Raw genomic sequence first — 23431 nt, 5'->3', positions numbered from 1 at the left:
TTTTTGTAAAGGGTAATAATATTCTACAGATCCATTCATCATAGCTTACAACAGACTGGTTTCCTTTATCTATTTATCTATCTCTTTTTAATTGTCATTGTTGCACAATTTTACTGAGGGAACTAGTAATAGGTTAACTCAATTCACCTGTCTTTCATATTCATACACTTTGAAATCCAGTATGGGTGCATTAGTAATTGCTATGTCAGGCCAGCACCAGGTATGCTTTCTGTCTGTATGGGACACTCTTTGTCATAAAGGAATGCACAAAACATGAATTTGTTTGAAAACCTGCTCATTCAAACCTCAATGTTGAGAGAACTGTAAGACACCTCAACAGTAGAGGAAAAAAAAAATATGAATAAAAACAAAATAACATTTTAGGAATGTTGTACATAATTGTTGATGAAAAACCAGCAAAGCTGGTAGATCCAACACATGAGACAAAATGTAACCGAGTCAAATGCCATCTACTTTGAAATTAAGGAAAGGAAGATGACTTCTACCCTCATTAATAATAACGATCATAATAGTGGAGTCTTTTAATGTGTCGTGTCTGTCACATAGTGACACTCCTGGCGCAGAAAGGCAAGACCTCATTTTTACATGGCCAGGACATGAGTTCAAATAGTAACACAGTCCTGATCTCAAGAAACAGGCAGAGATCGTTCAGAAATAAATTTATTTGATTCGAGCTGGAAATTCAGTAATCTCTCTTCCTGGAAGGCACTGACTGGAATTGTCCAACTCCTACTCATCATACAGATCCTCTCCCACTCCAGCCTCAAGTAGCTCTTTGAGTGTCATTATCAACCTTTGTAACATAGGTAGGCTTAAAATTTGAATACTGTAATACCGGAAATTTTCGCATCCATGAAACATAAGCAAATTTTTCAAGGAGCCACGATTCTTGAAAGCAGAATGTGTGAAAAAATTTCTGTCTACACAATCCAGTACAGGTAGTATACTGCTAGTAATTTTTTCATGGTCATTTCATGGTGCGAAGAAGGCCATTTGCTCCAATTTGCGAAAGTTTCGCGATGCAATTGTTTCTTGTTTTACAGCAAATTATAAGCAAGCTGGTCTATTCATCATCAAGAGAGGATGTGCATGCCCAATGTTCTACCTGCAACGGCATTGCAAGTGTAGGTTAGACCCTATTCAATCACTCAATCTGATTTGTCTCAACTGTCTGCTTACAGACAAAGTATATGAATTGCCACGGTAATCTTCCAGCATGCTTCTCTGCCTGTATTAAACGGTGACAGTCTGAACGGCAGATGCTACGCCACACACGTTGCCGCCTATCATGATGTGAAGGTAGCCGTCGATGCCCCAGTCGGCGCCCCACGAATTGCGTACCATGTAGTATGGAATCTCCGCTGTGGGATTACAATATCAACAGGACGGGAAGGAGTTGCACAAGCTTATTTTATACCTCGTTACAGATATCAGAATCACTGCATGAGATTAAGAAACTTCATCATAATTGCCATTACAATTCAAAATATTACAATATGATTACAGAAGAAGAGACGAATATGTCAGTCTATTTGACATTAACCTGCTGAAGACTAGTCCCGAGCATACTTGGGCAGGTGTCAGTGGGATATGCGTGTTGTAGTGAAATCAGCTCGTCCTCAATAGGTTAACATAAAGATGGTGAAATGCTTTACAAGAAGTTTCAGCAACACTACCTGTATTTAAGGGAATATGAGCCCCTCTCCCCACCCCACCCCAAAATAAAAAAGTAAAAATAAAAAAAGGAAGACAAATTACACAGAGCTATACAAATATGAGCCAACCATAAAGGAGATCCTTGTGTGTAGAGGAGCATCAAATACCACATGTAGTGGTAATGGTTGCAATCAAACCACAGTTAATACAAAAAAGATATCCTTCAAAGGGTTGCAGGCATGACCCTTTCACACCATCCCTGGATTGGTGCAATCCTACACCCAATGCAACTGATGTGAATTACTGAATTAAAACCAGTCTATTCAAAAGAAGGGTAGATGTATTATCAAATTGATATTACAAAAACTAAATGTGTTTTCAGCATACAGTGATTTTGGTTGAAACCATGTATGCAAATTAGCCGAGATGATGATGTCATTTACTCCCAATGGTTTCTGCACAAATTTATGACAAAATCATAATTGAGGATGGTCAGTTTGCATCTACTCGCCGCTTCCCCTAAAAGTCACTGTTGCTAGGTTACCTTAACACAATAAAAGTTTGATGTGAAGGATGCAAGTTTTTCTTTGTTTTGATAATTTCATGTCAAAACAAAGATATTTAGTGCAGATTTTTGTAAACCTTACTTGGAGATTTGTGATGTGATGACCTCATCAAGTCATATTTTGATCAAGCCACTACATTCTGTTTACATAATTTTCATCTTATTTATTCATTTACTTTTTTTTTTTTTTTTTTTTTAATAAAGAGGAAGGACCATTCAACGTGACATGTCACTACTTGCTCACCTGTTCTGTCATAGCCAACAATCTGCACCGCATGGTTGAGATAATTGGGCGTGCAGTGGTACTGAATGATCCCATTCAGATAGTACTGCCAGCTCTCGGCATCCGCGGATATACTCAGGGGGCCGTGAAGATACAGAGCAGTTGGCATGGCAACAGCCTCGTTGGTTGTGTAGCTAATGGTAAGGAGAAAGTGCCCATGAGATACTGAGATGAGAAGATCTACAACAGATGCAATAGTCCGAATAAAATGCAAATTGCAGGCGAACCACAGATGTCTGTTTCCATGTATTGTCTCACAAGTTTAACCACTGAGAAGGAATACTGATTCTACTTCACTTTACTGTGACATCATGCCTTGGAATTCAAAGCAAAACAGACAATCAAATACAATCTAGTTCATGTACATAATGTATTTACCAAATACATCTAAATTTCGATTTCAATTAATTTCTGCAACTTTTACATTCAAAAATACAAGGTCTAATCAAAAATACAATAATAAAGAGATTTTGGTAAAATTATATTTTCTCTTGACTTTTTGACCTTTTTTTACGCACTCTGCAGACTTTCACGTGATGAATGTACACAAAGTTCTTGTTTTGATTGAAGCAACAATTCCCTTAAAAAAAACAACAACAAAAAACCCCAATGAGAACAAACAAACAAAATACACACTTCCAGTACTAGCTCATGCAGCCATTTCAAGGCCAACTGGCACAACCTCTTACCAAACAAAATGTTTGACTTCTATGTACCTGCTCATAGGCTCGTGTGTATACACTGAGTTTGTTTATGCTACATGTCACAACAAGTATGACCTTTGAATAACATTTCTTTTTTGTATACACTGACATCTTTCATGAGGGGGTGTAACAAATGTAGTTTAAAACTAAAACCAAAATCAGAACAAAACCAAACAACGCATCAAACTGATCTCTCTGGTATTCTAAATATCAACAAGTTCTGTCTGCATTGCACTAAATCTGTGTGTTTCAGGAATCCATTGAAATGCTCATCGGTCTGACATCATCTTGACCTATGTCACGACTATGTATAACATACACCCTTGTTCTATATTGCTACTGCTCAAAAAGACATGTACATTCTACTCACTTTCCACAGGTGTAACCGGACACAACTGCATTCTCTGAGGCACTGGCAAGAAAAGATACAAATGTATCAAATTGCACACAGACATGTCAGTGCTTTCATGATCAAATCAATATCAGCCAAAGAAAGGACATCAAACGAAGAATTCACAAAGAAGTACACATCCATTCATTACATGCACCATATATACCTTCGACAGCTTGGTTCAAAGAATTCACATTAAAGCTATTCTTGTAAGTTTGTAAGTGTCGAGCTAACTTTGATAAATGTCACAGGGGGTTACTGAAAAAAAAACTCAACAACATATTTACAAGTTGACACTCTGTTTACGCATCCTACCTAATCATATCAAAGAGATTCTACAGAATGCTGACAATCAAATAAAATATGTTTTGTAATTCAACAAATGCCCAATCATGGAGATTGAGTGTGCATTTTCCTGACGTTGCTCTTTTTTTTTTTGGGGGGGGTGGGTGGGTGGGGCTGGCATCAGAAAAAAACCAAACCAAACCAAACCTCACCTGCTTATGATCTTGCAGTCTCCTTTCTTGGCCTTGTACGGATACGTAGCATCTGTCACAATCTCCGTCTTGGTTCGGTTAAGCCAGTCTAATGTCCTGCACGGAACGCCACCATGGCAACCACTGTCGCCGGCTGCCGTGCCACAGTCTACCAACTCCTGGGGGCTGAGTTGCGTCAAGCGTTTGGTTTTCATGGCCACTCTACTCTCAACTGTCTCCACAACACTGAAGGCCCTGCAAAAATTAATCAATGAATGTTAATTTGGCAAATTAAATTTCTGTTGCATCATATGCATGCAGCATATTCTCATCAGCAGGGTTAGGACATTTCCCCATTTACAAGCCACAGTTTCATTAGTCGAGAAAATGTAAATAATGAAAAGATTTTTTTTGCATGTGTTCTTAAAAGATTTTTGGATTTGCAAGAGTGGAAATTTTATGGACTGACCATATGCTATCATATAAATTGAAAATTCTTTAAAAGGAACTTACCAACATGCTCCACACTGGAAGAGTATATTCAGCACGTATTTGAACAGGGGAGAGAAAACAATGAAAAAGTGAAGATGATTTGAATCACAATTTCAGACTGTTACTAAACAAAATATATAACTATGTCATTGTTCTCTTGACTCAGCAAAACAGCAGTTGTTTAGCAAAAAGAGCATGCAACATACAGAATATACATGAACAAGAAGCACCAATACATGGAAGAAGATAAGACTGTATTTCCTCATTTAAACATTTTTTTAAAGTTGTGTTTTATGTGATTTCATTGTATATTTGAAATATCTGGTACTTACAGGTGCATACTAATTTCTAGCTGAACATAATATATTCCTGCTTTTTATACAATTTGTCATAATTTCTGTCAAAATGTATTTCCTCAATGTCTAAAGCTCAGCCTTTATCATGGCTATTATCATTTGTTTGCAGACAAAACAACGGCAAACAATGCACTATTCATGCATTTGTGAAAAGAGATAAGTTGATGAAGTCACAAGAACAAAATTTTAAAGTCACTCACACTTTTCTGGTTTCTGACAGGTGAAATGACAGAGGGTTTTATGGATCTCCTGGAAATTGATAAAAGAAGAGACAAAGATTAGAAAAGAAAAACAAATGACATGCAGAATATGAATGGCAGGTCCATAATGGTACAAAAATCCCAGCAGCAAACATTTTCTTGACAATGCACAGGGTAATTACCACTGTAGTGATATGATGCTTTATTTATTTCATTTTTTATTTTTTAATTTCATTTATTTATTCAATTATTTATTCATTCATTTATTTATTCTTTTTTTTTGGGGGGGGGGGGGGGGAGGGGGTCTCCTTTCAAATTCAATCCAATACTTGCATGCAATTTCATCTCCATCTCTTCCCCTCCCCTTTATGAAGATTCAATTAGTTTGAAATTTAACCTACCAAACAAGACATTAAAATCAATTCAACATCACAAACATTATTTTAAATAGGAAAGGGGGGATGCTGTGTGGAGAAATCTGTAGAAGACATCACCATGCACTCAAGATAGAATTTAAGCATATTCTGTTTGTCATATCAGCAGTGAATTACCGGTAAATCTATCATTTGAATATTCACATGTCATATTTGAGAGGAATGGACTTCTCTGCATGGAGGCTAGCTCCTACCACAGGTGGCCAGCTAGCAGAAGGGAGAGTGGGATGCGGGGCACTGCTCAGGTACTGTCCCACAAACTCCTCCGTTGTGAGGTCCGCGAACTTTGTGATGCCGTACCTGGCGTGGTCTCGGTGGGTTCTCAGGGAGTTGAGCTGTTCATGTTTGGTCAGGCTAGCCTGTATATGTGGCAGACCAACAAGCAAGAGAGATTCACATGGAATTCTAGGTCTGTCTGAAAGAAGTCTAAATGGGTGCAGAAATGGAAGAAATCATTAAGAAAATCATTGTTTGTAATGTATATTGTGCAAATTGATCATGGAATTCCATCAAATTCACAAGAAAACCTTCGGAAACCACTTCTTAAAATTCACAAAGTTGAGAGGTTTAATTTATAATCAGAAGGAAGACCAAATTGTAATGTGATCATGCAAGGAATGTGGTTTTACGTGTATATTAAATTATTGTGAAAATGAAAGTAATATAGTACAGTATGTGGCAGCTCATTGCTATTGACCATACTTTTTTTTGAAATGTAGGTATGTTGATTCACAATACATTCCAGACATTCCTCTATCAAATGTTGAGACTATAGATCTGGTATACTAGCAATGCTGTGATGTAGCCAGACTCTGTGCCTGTCGCTGAATACAGCGACTGGCTGTAACTGTGATGATGGTGTGAAGGCAAACTTCTTCCTTAACCAGCTCAGAATTGGACAGGGCACTATAAACAGTGAGAATTGGCTTGACAGAAGTTACTTCAGTAGTGTTCACTAGTATAATCTGGATGAGGACCTTTAAGTTCTACTACTGTATATATCTAGGATTTACCTTAAATATTTCAAACCGCTTGAAGTACTCGATGGAATTCGCATAGGTCTTGTTGAATCTTTCAATGAAATCTTTAAACAGCCATTCCTCAGTTGAACCTAACTTTGGTGAAGCGAGGGCAAGACCGACTCCACAAACACCTGCAAGCACAAGCGTCAGCCAAGCTTTCAACATCACCATTTCGTTCAATTTCAGGACCATGCCCTGTCACAAACCGCTCACTGTATGTCCAGTACAGTACCAGCCAGTGCAGTGGCAGTGCTTCTCCTCCACTCCTAGGGCGGAATTTCAAGAACTCCTGACGATACAGATCTGTTGATCTTGTCAAGAATGTCGCCCGATATCTGTACTGTACTGGTAGACGAGACGTAGCTAGCTGGATGTAAAAACTAGCTGGATGTAGCTATAAAAACTTGACTTCAGGAAAGGAGGTGTAACGTTACAGTTGGTAAAAGTGAAGCGGCGCGGCTGGGCTAGCACTCAGTAGCAGCGAGTGACATATCGGGGAACACACCCCCTTTCTTGCGCGCTATCACCGCCGGAGACTCGGCGCAGTAGCAACTAACGTTACGGTAACTGGTAATGCATGCAATGGGCATACACTGATTTATTTCGAAGATTTCTGCCAGCCTCAAATGATCGAAAGAACAGAGCCACGAAATCTTACTGGATTGAATAACAAGAAGGAAGCTTTGTTTGAAGCCAAATATTGTCACGAGAGCTGAGCTACACCTGGTCACACCTCCTAATAAGATAAAATTCTCCAGACTGTCAGAATTCCATACTGTCCCGATACATCTCTGCAGCAGCTTTTTACGATCTTTGCTTTTGGTTACATGTATTTGCATGCTGTTTGTATACTCGCGTGCAGTTTAATTTCGCGAGAGCCAAGATTTGCTGCGAAATTGAAATACCGTCGAAAAAGGCCGTCACCTCCAATTCGCGAAAATTTCACGCCGCGAATATATCATGTTTTTCAGTTTGTGTCAAGAAGCCAAAGTAGAAGCCACTGCGATAAGCTCGGTTTCAGTGCAGTCGGTACAGTGCATTAAGAAAACAAAATTATAAAGAGCAATCACTTGAAAGGCCAGGAAATTAAATTTTATCCATAAAAGATTTAGACAATAACTGCTTCATTTTTACACAAAAATAAATCAGAAATGGACCAAGACACAGAGCCAAAGAATAACTCCATCTAGCGACACAAAATATCTAATCCTGCTGGCTAGATGCTATAGGCAGCTGTCTATGAAAGCTTTATTTTATTAATTTTGTCCAGGAAAGGAGAGAAAGATAAATATGCCCGTCTGTGTATATGACGAGTGTGCAGGATTACTCTGATCCTTCCCTTTTAATTCTCTTGTCGATCCTCTATCCCTCTTTCAATCTTTCTCTTTTATCTCTCTGCACATTCTATTTATCAACTACCGGTATAAATGTGGATAATCATAATACATATATACATATATATATATATATATATATATATATATATATATATATATATATATATATATCCCTAGTTGGCACCTTAGGGAGACATATTGGGGGGAAGTGTCTTCATTAGGGAGACAACTGGTCATTAGGGAGACAATTTTCGTGTCTCCATTGCGTAAACTGCCATTGAACATGTATATAAACATTTGCATATAAAACAAATGGAAATGTCTTCCAAATGACCCATCTAGGAGTATATATATATATATATATATATATATATATATATATATATCTTATATATAACCTAGCAAGTGAATCCATCCCTTAGTTTGACTGCATCACCGAGGATGAACTTTCATGTCCAAACGTGATTGATTTGTGGTTTTAGAAAAGTGAAACCTCTTGTTACTATTGCTTGCATGCAACAAATGGGTCTGTCACACTTTTTGCTGTCATTTTATCTTCAGTCTGTTTGCTTTGATGTACAATTGTAAAGCGCCTTGAGCATTTAATCAAAGTGGAGAACGGCGCTATAGAAATTGTATGTATGTATGTATGTATGTATGTATGTATTATTATTATTATTTTTATATATTTTGTGGCCCTATACCACTGTATATAATCCAACATTATGCACTAAAATCTCATACTGTTGTTAGTGAAATATCAACGGCAAAATACATTTGTGTTGTTCAATTAGCGATGACTCCAATTGAAGAAGTAAAATCTGAATTACATTATGGTGACAGGCCTACAGGTAATCGATGTTCTGATGTTGCATAAAAATGAAACCTTAAAACAACAGAAAAAATAATTATGTGTGTGACCAGTACGCGCAAGCTTGGTGTTCCATTGGGCAGAAGTATTAGAATGACCCACTTTGAAAATACTTTACTGGAATAATGGTAATCTCTGTCTCTAGCCATCTTGATACTGGCATCATAACAATTAATTTAAAAAAATCATACTTGAATATCACTATATTTTAATAAATCTGATCATCATTTTATATACACACCTCATCAGCAGAATTTGATTTGTTTTCTGTTGAAATAGAGTTTAAGGCAAATGTGTCGTATGTCATGTGATCTCCACCAAAAATAGGATTGGCTGTTGAGTGTATTATATGGCATGTCCACTGGCTGTCCAATCATTATGATGCCTCCCCTTTTATTGTAAGATATGTAATGAATGACAGCACCTAATAATTCTCATTTTTAATTAAGCCTAAAAAATTTGCCCTAAATGCTGAATAATTCAGAAAATGAGAACACTGAACAAATCACATGACAATCCACACATTAATTGCATGTAGGGCTTATTTTATTTCAGTCCCTGGAATTTTTACCACAGTCATTGCTAAACACATATATTGTATAACAATTCTTTTGTGCAAAAAAAAAAAAAATACATAAGAATATTTTTCATATGATAATTATTAGGCTTTAATCAGAGATATTCACTATATACATACAGCATTATTCACAGATAAATATATATTGTAAAAATATAGTATATTCTATAGCTACACCATGAAACACAGCATAATAACATAATGCCTCCTGTGACACTGTGGCGAAGGCATAAAATTCGATGATTTTGGGCCCTGAATTCTACTTCATTATTATCCAAAATTTTGTTGTAACCATCCAAATTTTTGTTATAACCATGTTTGTTATAACAGGAGTGCACTGTACAAGCATAACACATATGTGCATCATACACAAAAGATTGCTTCTCTCTCATATGGTGAGCTTGTTAAGATCCAAGGATAAAAATTCCTTCCATACGAAAGCCCGGCATGGCAGCAACCTCTTCCATAACTAGAAGGCACTGATAGCCTTCTACAATCTACAGGTATATCATTATTTCAATCAGCCTCCTCTATACTGACAAACAGATACAATGAATCTTGACAAGCATAAAGTACATTAAAAAATTGACCACCATGCACAGGTAGTACTTTTTCACACTACATAGATTCCTCTTATTTCTTGTTCTCAATATACTTTATGACTGAAGGTGAAGAGTTTGGACAGCATGTATGATAGTATAAGGAGCAGTAGAGGGGCAAATACCTTTTGTATAAACTTAAATGCCCACAACCAGGTATGTTAACCAGGTACTGTATGTTATAATGTAATACAATGTATTGCTATAAGATGTCAAATCTGTTACAATATCATACAAACTTAGAATATGAAGGCAGGTGGAAAATTTCTTCCTTCATTGACATAGGGATTTAATTCTCACTTCTCACAGCTCATGTGACAAATCTTGAAACAAAGATGTTTAAATATCACTACGAGCACACTTAAACATTATACTCCCTGAATGTGTGACACACATTGTATGGGGTATGTTTCTATTACAATAATATTTTATATTTTTCTTGAATTTAATCTATTGTATTTACTCTTCAGATACAGTACAACAAATCTGAGCATAGGTGATATAAACATTTTCAAATATTATATTTAATTTCAGAATAAATTGGCATTTGGCATTTATCTAATTCTTAAACACACTATTTTTTTTTCTCGATGTGCAAATATAATAAATAAAAGTTACAACATTTCTCTCATTTTAGGAGGAATCACTTTTTCCAAAATACCATTTTATGCAGAAGCAAAATACTCAACTTCAATTTCATTGCACTCTGTAGTTATGATTCCTCATTATTTTTCTATTTTGCTCAGATTCCTTGCTTGCATGAAACAGTTTGAGCTTTCTATTTTTCACAAGATATTGAACTCAAGTTCCATATTTTCCAATACTGCTCAACCTGCATTTACAGTTCAGATAGTTGAGTGTGTTATTTCTTACCGCCACCAAAATACACAAAGGAGTCTCGAATACATTACATGAATTGTGTGTATAAAACTCAATATAAGTCAATCACTTACGGAGTATCTATCACAAATTTATGCAATATAATAAGGAAAAGAAATAGACATTCAGTTTGAATAAAAAAAAAAACAACTAGATATGTCGCTATGGCGACTGATGCCTCCGCCATAATGCATGATTCTCCCAATAGGTGTATAGTACAATGTCTTCACAATGTGTGATGACAGTTTCACATAAATGACAAAATACTGAAATGACAGGTTTGTCAGAAATATCTTGAATGTTCACTTTCCTTGAACTGGGTTTGCTATAATTGTCTAAGAGTGCAGGTACACATATTTGGGAAATTGAGGATTTTTACTTGACTTCTGACCGTCCCTTTTATAAGTTTATGCATTGAGTAATTCTCAAGGTATGAAGAAAGAGTGTAAGTACAGAACAAAATAGTTTGGTTTTTTTTTTTGCATTTAAACCTGGCCTTTGACCCTTAACCTTTGACCTTCTGGCTGGAAATTTCCCAGAGAATCTCCATTAGGTAATGCATGTATATATTAAGTTTTAAAACTAATAATGCAAGCATTGCATAATATACTAGTATATGAGGGAAATAGTAAAATTTTGAGGAGCTGACCTTGACCTTTGACCCCCTGACTATTGACCCATGACCCCTAAGTTCCCTAGATAATCCCTGCCAGTCAGTACATGCGTATGTACCAAGTTCCATGAAAATACATTGAACCATTTGCGAGAAAAGTGAAACTGTAACATTTTCACCTAACCTTTGACCTTTTGACCTTAGACCTTATGACATGAAACTCTCTCTGGAGAATCTTCACACAGTAGTACATGTCTACACTAAGTTTCAAGAAAATACATTCGGGCATTGCATAGATATGGGGGAAATAGCAACATTTTTAGCATTTGACCTTGACCTTTGACCTCTTGCCAATGTCACTTAAATCTACTCAACTAGTTGCCCCATCATACATCATCCTTGGACCAAGTTTGGTGAAAGCTGCTTCATCCAGTCTGGAGTTATCACGCAAACAAATTATACAATTTCATGATTTGACCTTGACCTTTGACCTTTGGCCGATTTCACCCAAAATCTAATCAAGTAATTGCCCCATCATACTTTATACTTGGACCAAGTTTGGTAAAATTCCAGTCAATATTATTCAAGTTATCGCGTAAACGAATGCGGACGGACGTACGTACAGACGTACGGACGTACCGACGTACGGACATACGGACGTACGGACGTACGGACGTACGGACGGACGGACAACCTGAAAACATAATGCCTCCGGCACCACTTCGTGGCGGAGGCATAAAAATGGTTGAATCAGCTCTTTAACGGTTGCCAGCCTTTGATTTCCATGATCTAGCTCGCTCAAAGCCATTGCGAGCATTGCGGTAGTCAAAGATGGCTTGTTGGATTTCCTCCTCTGTATTCATCACAAAGGGTCCTTTAAGGGAATGGAGAAAATTAAGAAAATGAGCAAAAAGAAAATCTTCATATCTTCAGAGCCAATGAAAATTGGTGGGCACAAAGTGGACATGGTTTAAGATAGGCATGTGCAATCAACCTGTCGAGGACGAGTCCCAAGTATACTCAGGCAGGTGTCTATGGGAAATGCATGTTGTAGCAAAATCAGTCTGTCCTCAGCGGGTAAACTCAACTCCTCATTCTTACCTACTGGGGACCACAGCAATGACATACTCCATAGATATATTGTATTGTATATTTGTTGTTCTTGTATCTATATACGTACATTTGCAATGTATGTGTATACATACATGTATTATCTATCCATCCATCTATCCATTTAACTATCCATCTTTGTTAGTTGATCTATCTATCTATCTATCTATCTATCTATCTATCTATCTGTGTAATTCTTCTCACCATATTGCACAATCGGCTCTTTGAGGGGCTTTCCAGAGATCAACACAAAGTGACATAGTTCAGCCTCCTGCAAAAAAAAAAAAAAAAAAAAAAAAAAAAAAAAATGAAGAGATAAATGAGCGTGGACAAAGACGCAATATGTATATGCCACTAGAATGTGAAAACACCCCAAATATGTGGCATATCAAAGGAACACATATAAGACAGTACAGAATGTTCATATATGAGATTTTATATCACTCTTGCAAGACATATTACTACAGACACAAATGGAAGACACAACTGCTTTTTGGGAAAGAACATCTAGGTGTGAAACTGTGTGATAGAGCATAATGGGTGCAGTTTGTTTGGTTAATAGGACAATCATTTGTGAGGAGAAGTCATTACATAATAGTAGTCTTCTAAATAAGGAATAGATGTAGAGTTCATTGAAACTCTAATATATTTAAGATTCTCTGTAATCCAAAATGTCTTACAAAGACAATCAACTGCCATTTTGATCATTCAGCTTGGGTCCCATGACTGACCTTCCCCCTCCCCCCCCCCCCACCATGTACTACACAATTTGGCAAAGATGATCTGATGCTGATGTCATACTGAATTTGAATCCACATGAATAGTGCAGTCAAATGAATGAGAAGTACAAAGCTGTACAGAAATCACATTTCACAATCATGATCAACCTCCCATTGTATCTTATGGGCAACATATTATGGACTTTACCTTGTTTTCTATCTCCAGATAGTCACCGTCACTGAGCACCAGTGTGTGATGAGGACTTCCTTCTTGTTTGTCAGCCCCAGATCCTGAAATAGGAGAGTGAAATGGAGCTAAGACAGGCCAGTCTACAGTAGTCACCCCTGTTTGCGATGGGGTGCCTATTTGCGGCATGGGCAGTTTTGTTTTATTCATCAATAATACAGCTTAAGAGCATCAAATGTGCTTAGTCCCACTTCAGAACAAAAGTGGCAGTTACTTGCAAGTTTTATCAGAAGTGGTGGTACTCTCACAGCTGATTGGGCCTCTTCATCAAGGAATAAAACAGCCCCTGCCGCAAATAGGCACCCTGTTGCAAACAGGGATAATTATTCTAGATAAGCTTAGTTTATCTTTGCTTAGTGTACGCTTCATGTAACATGTATTCCTGTCATAGGATGCATACTTGGACAAAAATTTCTTCACTCCTACCACCCTGCACATACACGAAAAAAAAGAAGAAAAAAAAGTGATTTCCTAGGCACAAAAGGAATTGTTTCTAGTCAGATCCCCATGAATACTGTATTTGTCGAGTTGCAACATAGTAAAGCTTTCTTTTTTTTTTTCTTCTTTTCAGACAAGACAATGACAGAAGATCCCTTCCCATTACACATCAATTTTCATCCTCCCAGTGTGCTTCATCAAGCACTTACTACATAATGCATACGATGTGCAGACACGCTATGGTGGAAAAAATGCTTATTCATTTTATGACATCTTTACAGCTGCTCAGTGAACCCTGTAATGTTTGTTTGACTAGCCTAACATGACTCAGCACAATAATCACAATTTGTACCCAACCATGCTTAGATAGAGAGCTATTGAAAAACTAGTTTCTCTGTTTTCACTCCTGAATTGAATATGCAGTGTCATCTTCTAGAGAACAAAATGAAAAGAAATCATTTTAAATACTCAAACATTAACAATATATTCCATACTGTTTGAGAGGCATCACATGGCTGAATTTTGACATTGTTCTATCATTCTACAGTGCAGGTGGCTTTCTATGAACTTTCAAGTTTGATCACTCCAGAATACCTGCAGAAACTTCAAAGTTCTGATTCCGAGATTATATACCCAGAAACATAAAATGTTTAATACCAACCAAAAGCTGCAGAGGATGTCACAATACAAATAATATCAGGAATATAAAAGAGAGATGCTGATCTGTGGTATTATTGTGTATTATTACCCGTATCAGGCATCTGAGCTGTGGTTCTTTGAAATTGTATTCCCCTCGTCTTATGCGCGAGGTTACGCGCCAGCAGGGAGTTGAGGAGCAAATTTTCCATATTCCCCGCTTTGACAAACGCCTATGGGATTTGCGTGTTAAAAACGAGGGGAATATAGCATCCGGGCACTTGAGCTCCCAGTGAGGAAAATTTGCTGTTGATGACAGTCTCTCGCGGAGTAGTTTCGCGACGAAGGGCAAATTCCCGTAGGTTAACACGTAAAAATAGGGGACGATCCCTGCGCCTGTGTGAGTTAGCTGTTATACGCGCGCCGCGTACCTGAGCTGTGTATAGGCCTATAGGGATGCAGTGCGCAGTGTAGTGTAGAGCTCGAGCTGGCGTCGAGTGGAAAATTGTTAAAATTTACATTGTAAAGATTTATTTTGCTGCTCAAGATGCCTGAAATGGGTAATAATAATGATATGGACTGTCTGCTTTCGGGGGATACAACATTAATTGCCCTCACTAGAATTGTATCGCCCTCGTCTTCGACTCGGGCAATACAATTCTAGTTCAGGCAACAAATGTCGTATCCCCCTCAAGGCCAGTCCATATTTTATTAATATTAAACGAAAAAATACAGACAATGATGCTTTTGTTTCATAATCCCAATCAAAACAGGCAAAGTAAAATATAGAACAGTACCTCAGTATATAACAATTAACTCTTGGACATATAATGGCACCTTAGCAGTAATCATACAAATTGAATTTGCTGGTGAGCTCCCTTCCCAAAAGCATCTTAAAATCATCTGAACCATCAATGCTTTTCATCGTCATGGGAGCAACTGTGAGCAGTTGTTATGGTGATAGCGACTTTCATACCATATGACAACTGCACAACTCTTTTCATGAGAGGAGACAAGGATCCATAAATAGAATCTGCTAAAACGAGCTACAAAAGGGTAACTCACCAAACAGGGCCTTTCCCGACAGTACATAGACAAATGCAGTGAAGCCCTTGGTTACTGGCTGTTTCAAGTGTGCTCCTTTTTCAAATGTGAAGTCCAGGTAAGCAGTAGGGGTTCGTGTTCTCACCTTGGCCTGAGAAAAGGGGGAAAGGGTAAAGGGTATGAAATGTTTAAGAGAACAGGGTAAGATCACTGTGGCACTCTGTATAGAAAATAGACTTTTGTATTACGTAGGCCTATTTTTCATATTATTGGGATGCTGATGAGCGTAGTCGGTTCTGAGATATAAAACTGAATTCAGTAGAAATTAAATATTTTTTGTTTTTCACAAATAGTAACACCTCTGAGATACAATCTTTGAGAACAGAGTGTATATATTGGGAGTTGAAAATTGGGAGAAAAGAAACAAGAACAGAGAATCAAACCCTGACAACTGAGAACAGATGGTTGATATTGACACTTAATGATATGAGAGTAGAGAGAGTTGAAAATTGAGAATTGTGAATGTAGAATTAAGATTAGAGGATCAGGAATTGAGAACAGAGAGTTGATATTGAGAGTTTTGGGATTAGAAATTGAGAAATGAACCTTAACCTGTTGAGGACGGGCTGAATTTGCTACAACACGCATTTCCCATCTATAGACACTTCCCCGAGTATACTCGGGACTCATCCTCAACAGGTTAGTCAGCCATTAGATATGCCATTACCTTCAATAGATTTACTATCAAATTCAAGAAAAATATATTTGCTATTGATAAAATTTAGTACCTTGAGGCCCAGAGACTCTCCAGCAATGACCTTGACTGTGACCCCATCTCTCTTGGCAACGGGGATGTCCTTTGCCTGGTGCTCCTGGTACTCCGGCTCCACCATCTTGAACTCCTTGGCCAGGTTGATCCAGAGCTGGAGGCCATGGCCGGTGGCATCTCCATTTGGCATCTCACAATGCACTATACCCCTCCCCGCCGTCATCCACTGGACATTAGGAAGAATGAGAGACCAAGATGAAGACTAGATATAACATGGATGACTGGGGAATAAACACTGTAAAAGTGGAGAATATTCCGATCTACTGTAAAAGTGGATATGTTCGCGCGAGTAATTTTTCGCGCTTGGCCGGGTAAGAAGAGTTTCGCATGTTTCTAATTCTGAGGAATCAAGACATCACGCACAGAAATATATGGCAAGTAAAAATATTCGCGTGCTTTTATTTTCGGGCTAGTTTCTGGTTGCGTGAAAATTTCAACTTTTACAGTATTACACAAAAGTTTAGAGTAAGCATGTTCGTTGGCCAGTGAATGTGCTCAATATAACTGTCCAAATTTGGGATAAATTGTATGGATATACAGTTTCCAGTCTGGAATTGCCCCCTCATTACTCCAAAGGGAACACATAAGATCCATTAAATGTTACATTCATTGCAAGAAAGACACAAGATCTACTTCTTTCAGGAGTTTTGTGTGGGAAATTAATGTTACCATGAATTTGAAAAAAAAAAAGAAAATCTTTCTATGATATTCCTTTGAAGGTAACCTAAATTCACTGAAGAATATGAATGAGTTGCAAAATAGCATTAAGGAGCTCTTGCAGTGCACTTGAATATATAGATATACAATGTAGGTCCTGCGCTCAACAAATGATTATTATAATCATTGTTGTTATAATTATCATTATTATTATTATTATTATTATTATCATCATTATTATAATCCTTATGTTTGAACAAATTCTTGCCACACACCTGCAGGTCCCCTGGGTACATCACACCAGTATGACCAGCAAAGTCTTCATGCATTGCTGAACCAGAGAGAACATAGGTCACCTGGAAAATATGAAGAAATGAATAGCACAATATGAAGGATGAACACGGCCATGATGACTTTACAACTGCTACTACTACTACAACGGCGACAATGATGACGACTACAATGATGACGACTACTACTACTCCTATTACTATGACCACCACTTCAGGTGTTGTTGTACTACTACTACTACTGCTGCTGCTGCTGCTGCTGCTGCTGCTGCTGCTGCTGCTGCTGCTGCTGCTGCTGCTGCTGCTGCTGCTGCTGCTGCTGCTGCTGCTGCTGCTGCTGCTGCTGCTGCTGCTGCTGCTGCTGCTGCTGCTGCTGCTGCTGCTGCTGCTGCTGCTGCTGCTGCTGCTGCTGCTGCTGCTGCTGCTGCTGCTGCTGCTGCTGCTGCTGCTGCTGCTGCTGCTGCTGCTGCTGCTGCTGCTGCTGCTGCTGCTGCTGCTGCTGCTGCTGCTGCTGCTGCTGCTGCTGCTGCTGCTGCTGCTGCTGCTGCTGCTGCTGCTGCTGCTGCTGCTGCTGCTGCTGCTGCTGCTGCTGCTGCTGCTGCTGCTGCTGCTGCTGCTGCTGCTGCTGCTGCTGCTGCTGCTGCTGCTGCTGCTGCTGCTGCTGCTGCTGCTGCTGCTGCTGCTGCTGCTGCTGCTGCTGCTGCTGCTGCTGCTACTACTACTACTACTACTACTACTACTACTACTACTGTACTACTACTGTACTACTACGACTACCGGTACCACTTCATCTATACTAATGACATTGATAATGATGATTGCAATTTCTTTACTGTTATCATCATATTAACCACCGCTATCAATTAGCCGATCAATTAGGCATATTTCATGCACAAGGATATTTGAGAAGTTGGTAGAAGCATGTAATATGACACTAATACAGGACATTCAAAGAATGCTATACTTGGGCAGATTTCCACCAGTCACAATTTTTTTTCTTTATAGTTCTTGTCTGATTTTGCTCGCACCTTTACTGACTTGCTGCTTACAGCATCATAGGAATATAATTTTTGACAATGAAAAGAGATACAGGAATCTAGTCTTCCTGTTAGAATTATGTAGGTAATATATCAAACTGATTACAGTTGTGATATAGTTACTACATATAATTTGCCAATTCTCACTTTAGAGTAAACCCATATGAGTATGACTGTGAAACCCTCTGTGTATTTCAAGAGTGCTACAATTTCACAGAGGTTCCTCATCTTTTTTAATCTCTAGATACTTGCAATTGTGATGTTTTGTGCAATATAAGAATACATTTGTAAGCTGCCAACACTGAGAGACTCAGAGAAGGGCTTAAGAAAACAATGCTTGACTGGTAGCAGCAAGAAGTTGAACCCTAAACCAGATGATATCTGAAGAGTACATGGAGGTAAAAATAATGAATTTTACTGTCTCAAAGCCTCTATGAGGGTGGTCTGGGAATCCAGCTGGTGCGGCAACTTTGAACTCATCCAGCATTAGAAAGGGATCAAGGTTTTTGAGCTGCAGAGAAAAGACAAAACAAGAAGCAAACAAGTCTCAAATATTTATAAACTCAACTAATGAATAATCCCTGCAGAAATAAGTTCCATTTGTAGAGCCTAGTTGAATGTTATCTGTTTCTTAAAGATGCTAAGTTTGGTGCAAGGTGCTTCTTCAGTACTGTGAGCATGGACTGGTTGATGTCATAGGGAGCCTGCCAAATAAGACTCGGTATAGATTTTTTTTTTTGTTCAGAATTTACGAAGAAAAAAAGCTAGTACACCTAGTGATTTACAAATCATGTCCATTTCTGCTTTATTTATGAAAGTAATAACAACTTCATCTGACAATACAAATGCATTACAACTACAGAATAAAGTTGCTGGTCACTAGCATATATTTTCAGACACTGGGTTTGGGCATGAACTGAATTTGCTTGAGTGTTTTACCTCTGTTCTTCAAACACTGGTAAATAGAAATAACAACTTCATCATAAGCATAAAAAAGTACTTGCCACCAGCTCTTATTCTCAGGAATCAGATATGACCATGAACTGACTGTCCTCGAATACCATACCTCTGGTCTTCCAACACTTCGTCTGACCCTCGCTCCCACCCCTTCAGCCTGCTCCACGCTAAGCACCGACTTCACAATGTTTCGAGGTGTTCCCTCCACCATCGTCCCTGCTGTGATTGAAGACACGTTGCCAGATGCGAAGTGGAATTGATGTGGGAAGTGTTGTGCGGGACTTTGGACACCACTTGCACTGCCGAGAGCTCCTTTGGTGATGACCAGTATTTCTAGTATGTACAACTGTAGGGCCTGGACATAAATAGAACAAGAAAGACAATGATAATAATGTTGTCCACTAAAGGGTTCTTCGGGAATACACTTTGTATCTCCAAAAAGGTGACAGAGATCATCATACAGGGAAGCTTGACATTAAATTTTGACGTCTTCAGATCTACACATTGTGTGTGTGTGTGTGTGTGTGTGTGTGTGTGAACACATGTAAAATCTCTAGGTAGTACATGAACTTATTAATTAGATCAATCAGGGTTCCAGTCTATGCCTCTGCTACAGTATGCATTTGCCATTAGTTCACTACTCACTACATCCAGAGTGCAGTAAAGCCCAAAGGCATTGATTTCAATATCTATGGCACACAGCCCTGTTTCGATTATATCACCACCATGATCACCGAGTTTGGGGCTGGTTTTGTAGTAAGCCAAAGACTGCTGCTTTTTATGGGTAAAATGCATGACCTATAAAGTATGTAGTGAATGAAAAGGTCCTAAGACTAGTAAGAGTTAGACGTCGCGTGTCACGTCGGGCTGTCGGCTGTGCCTGGCCCTGTATTGTACGTCCGAGCCGCGGCCCCTCCATCACGACAGGCGCAGGCCCCCGTGCTTCGGGCGACACAATCGATGAAGAGCTGTACCGGGAGGTTAGCCACTGCTGCAGCTTCACGAAACGCCCAAACTAGAGAGTGATGTACTAATGCTTTTTGTCTTAATACTGAAAAATTGTAGTCAATAAAGGACTTACTATCACACAGAAAATCTGCATAAGTGCGACTGCAGCTCAATCGTATCACGAAAGCAACCTCCAGCTTGTAAAATCCGTAGTTTAGTTGAGAATGCACGAATTCTGACCCTTCGGCAGCAGCAGCCAGCAGCGATGAGTCTGTATGAAACAGAGCGGGCGCTCGCGCGCGACGAGCGTCCAGTCATGCCAGTACGTCGGTGTAAAAAGGTAAACAAATGATTCTGTGGTATAGGCATATTGCTGCAGTCCCCCACCCCACCCCACAGACTCTTTGTACACACAAGAGTTCTGTGCCCCACCCTCATTAAAAAAAAAAAAAAATGCTGACTCATTCTATTTTGAGATAATACGCGAAGTCATACCTGCTTTTACTGCAAATAAACCAAAAATATTATGAGGACAAGCTTTTCACTCCAGTATGATTTATGACTATTTATCAATGGAAATACAACATTCCTACAATGAATGACTTTGCAAATTTAGGAAAATCAATGCTCGTACTTTATATGCAGATGGAAGTTGATGTACAGGTGTACTATATGTATCTACCTTATAGTGGCATAATTTCAGAACTGCTGAGATATTGATGCTGAAAATAAAATTGGGTGTTAACATAATTTGTCACGTTTATTAGACAATGATACGATGATAATGTAAACTGCATTTAAATACAACATGATATCGACAATCCCATGAATTGAGGAGGAGGGGGAGGAGGAAGAAGAAGAGGAGGAGGAGGAGGATGCCGAGGAGAGGGAGCAATTATTATAGTAGGTCTATAGGGGAAAGAAGAGACTGAAGAATTAAGAGGAAGGGGGTTGGGAATCCGGAACTCGATAAAAGTTAGTTTACAAAGAAAGGGGAAAATCCAAACGAGCACAATCAGTGAAAGTTTGATCAGAATCGAATGAAAATTAAAGAAGTTATGAAATTGTTAAGTTTCACTGTTTTTTTTTTTAAAAACAGCCTATTGAGCAGCAAACATGACTATGCAAATAGTGACTTGATTATGTCATCCGCTCACAATTTGCCTTAATACAACACAATGTAGGCCTACCATAGAGTCAGAAATTTACGTTTGTTTTTGTTTTTGTTTTTAATCAAACGCAAATTATGCCCAGTCTCAAATAAGGCCTACTGACAGTCATCATCCGCAGTCTGAAGGCATATAGTCAGCTAGGAATAACATTGTTTAGCACTTTGATCGCAGAAAATTTGAATTTTTGTTAATTTTTGGTACACGATCAATGAAAAATTGTGAGGGGATGACATCATCATCAGCATGAGACCCTACTATCATCTGTAGCCACCCATGGGAACTGTTTTCCAGAAAGTAGTGAATGGTTTCACTATATACATTAGGAGTCCCTAATTTCATCATATTTTGATTAAATTTTTACTGTTGTTGTATGATGATACTCTTTCTTATAGTATAGATAAACTTATAACTGGTCTGGAATTGATTGGTATTCAGTTCTATGAACAGCGACCCGCAGGCGCGATGATTTGAAGCAAATTTAGTTGCTTCATCCTTGAATTAAACCATGGCGCAATGAAGGGGGGGGGATGTGGGGGCAGTTAATGATATTTCTAGTACCACTTCCGGGTTTCCTCAGCTGACAAACGTCTTAGCCCTCTGGTACAACACACACACCACACACACACACACACACACACACACACACACGCACACACACACATGCACACAAAAAATTGAGCTTAACCACGTTTTTTTCTTTCTTTCTTTCTTTCTGGTGCCACTGCCGGGGTTAAAAAAAAAAGTGTGTATGTCGGGGGGGGGGGTGCAAGTGGTTAGACCCTATGTATCATATATATATATGTATATATATATGTATATATATATGTATATATATATATATATATATATATATATATATATATATATATATATATATATATATATATATAAAGTGGGGGCCCCAGCCCCCCCCCCCCCCCCGTTCGGCCGGCCCTGTAAACTCTGCTCGGAACCTTGACTATACAATCCCTGATATAAACCTTTTAAACATGAATATACCATATAGGCCCTATGCTTATGTCATGCATTTGCTCAGGTGAATAATATGCATATTTTCAGAGTCTCTGGAAGAGAAGGGTCCTAATCGCTTTTGTCGGCTCCCTCGCACAATCTTAATCCTCCAAGTCCCCCCTCCCTGGGCCGCCCCCGAGTGTTACTGTAAGTACCTCACCTCCCTGGTATTACTCAAAACGTCGTGATGATGATGGAAGATCATTATCATTATCGCTCATTATTATAATTATCATCATCATCATTATCATCATCATCATGGGGCTCAAGTTGTCATACCTCCGCGTGGTGAGCCCTTATGGTACCTAACTGCTCCAATAGTCCTCTAAAATTGACCCATGCAGGCGAATGACAACAGCAGAGACTTCTGCTACTACCGATATCATTTATCATAGTATGATCATCAGTATCATTATATTTGGTAAGCAGTAGAAACAACATCGGCTGGCGAAAGAATTACTTTTTAGAAAAACTGATCGACAGTTGATTTTCTGCCCACCAGCTGGGGCCCGTTGCATAAAACTCCAACCGGATTTTTTTCCGGTTGAAATCACAAAATTCCGGTCGGAAGCTCCCAGCCAGAGTTTTTATGCAACGGATTTTACATTCTTAGGTTAGCAACCTTAAAAAATTCAGGTTGGGCAAATCCCAACCTGAATTTTTTAAGGTTGTGAAAAAAGTTTTATGCAACGGGACCCAGGTACCCAGGGGCGGTAAAGGGGAGGTGCCTTAAAAAAATTACAGGTGGTGCTAGTGCTCCCCCTTTTTTCTTTTTATTTCTGTTGTTAAAAAAAAAAAAATAACAAAGAAGGGCGCGCACCCGGTGCGCCCCCCTCTCTACTGGATCCGCCACTGGGTAC

General features: G+C 38.7%; 2 protein-coding genes across 2 annotated transcripts; both read right to left on the bottom strand.

Moving 5' to 3' along the window:
• Positions 1-1116: 1116 nt before the first annotated feature.
• Positions 1117-6802, bottom strand: LOC140235106 (cathepsin O-like). The gene is made up of 8 exons (XM_072315144.1): positions 6592-6802; positions 5723-5937; positions 5145-5193; positions 4610-4623; positions 4118-4351; positions 3600-3641; positions 2487-2659; positions 1117-1382 (listed from the first exon to the last, which is right to left on the bottom strand). Exons 1-8 carry the CDS (start codon positions 6790-6792, stop codon positions 1255-1257), a joined length of 1056 nt encoding a protein of 351 aa, XP_072171245.1. The 5' UTR covers positions 6793-6802; the 3' UTR covers positions 1117-1254.
• A 5417-nt stretch (positions 6803-12219) lies between these two features.
• On the bottom strand, positions 12220-20600 carry LOC140235050 (pirin-like). Its single transcript, XM_072315086.1, has 9 exons — positions 20522-20600; positions 19550-19795; positions 18902-18994; positions 17432-17512; positions 16459-16665; positions 15692-15821; positions 13514-13596; positions 12791-12857; positions 12220-12350 (listed from the first exon to the last, which is right to left on the bottom strand). The coding sequence occupies exons 1-9, from the start codon at positions 20540-20542 to the stop codon at positions 12235-12237; spliced, it is 1044 nt and encodes a 347-aa protein (XP_072171187.1). The 5' UTR covers positions 20543-20600; the 3' UTR covers positions 12220-12234.
• Positions 20601-23431: the final 2831 nt, after the last annotated feature.

Source organism: Diadema setosum, chromosome 11, assembly GCF_964275005.1.
Source record: "Diadema setosum chromosome 11, eeDiaSeto1, whole genome shotgun sequence".
Classification (NCBI taxonomy): Eukaryota; Metazoa; Echinodermata; class Echinoidea; order Diadematoida; family Diadematidae; genus Diadema; species Diadema setosum.
The sequence above is the reverse complement of the archived record's forward strand: the minus strand, read 5'-3'. Positions and strand labels throughout refer to the sequence as shown.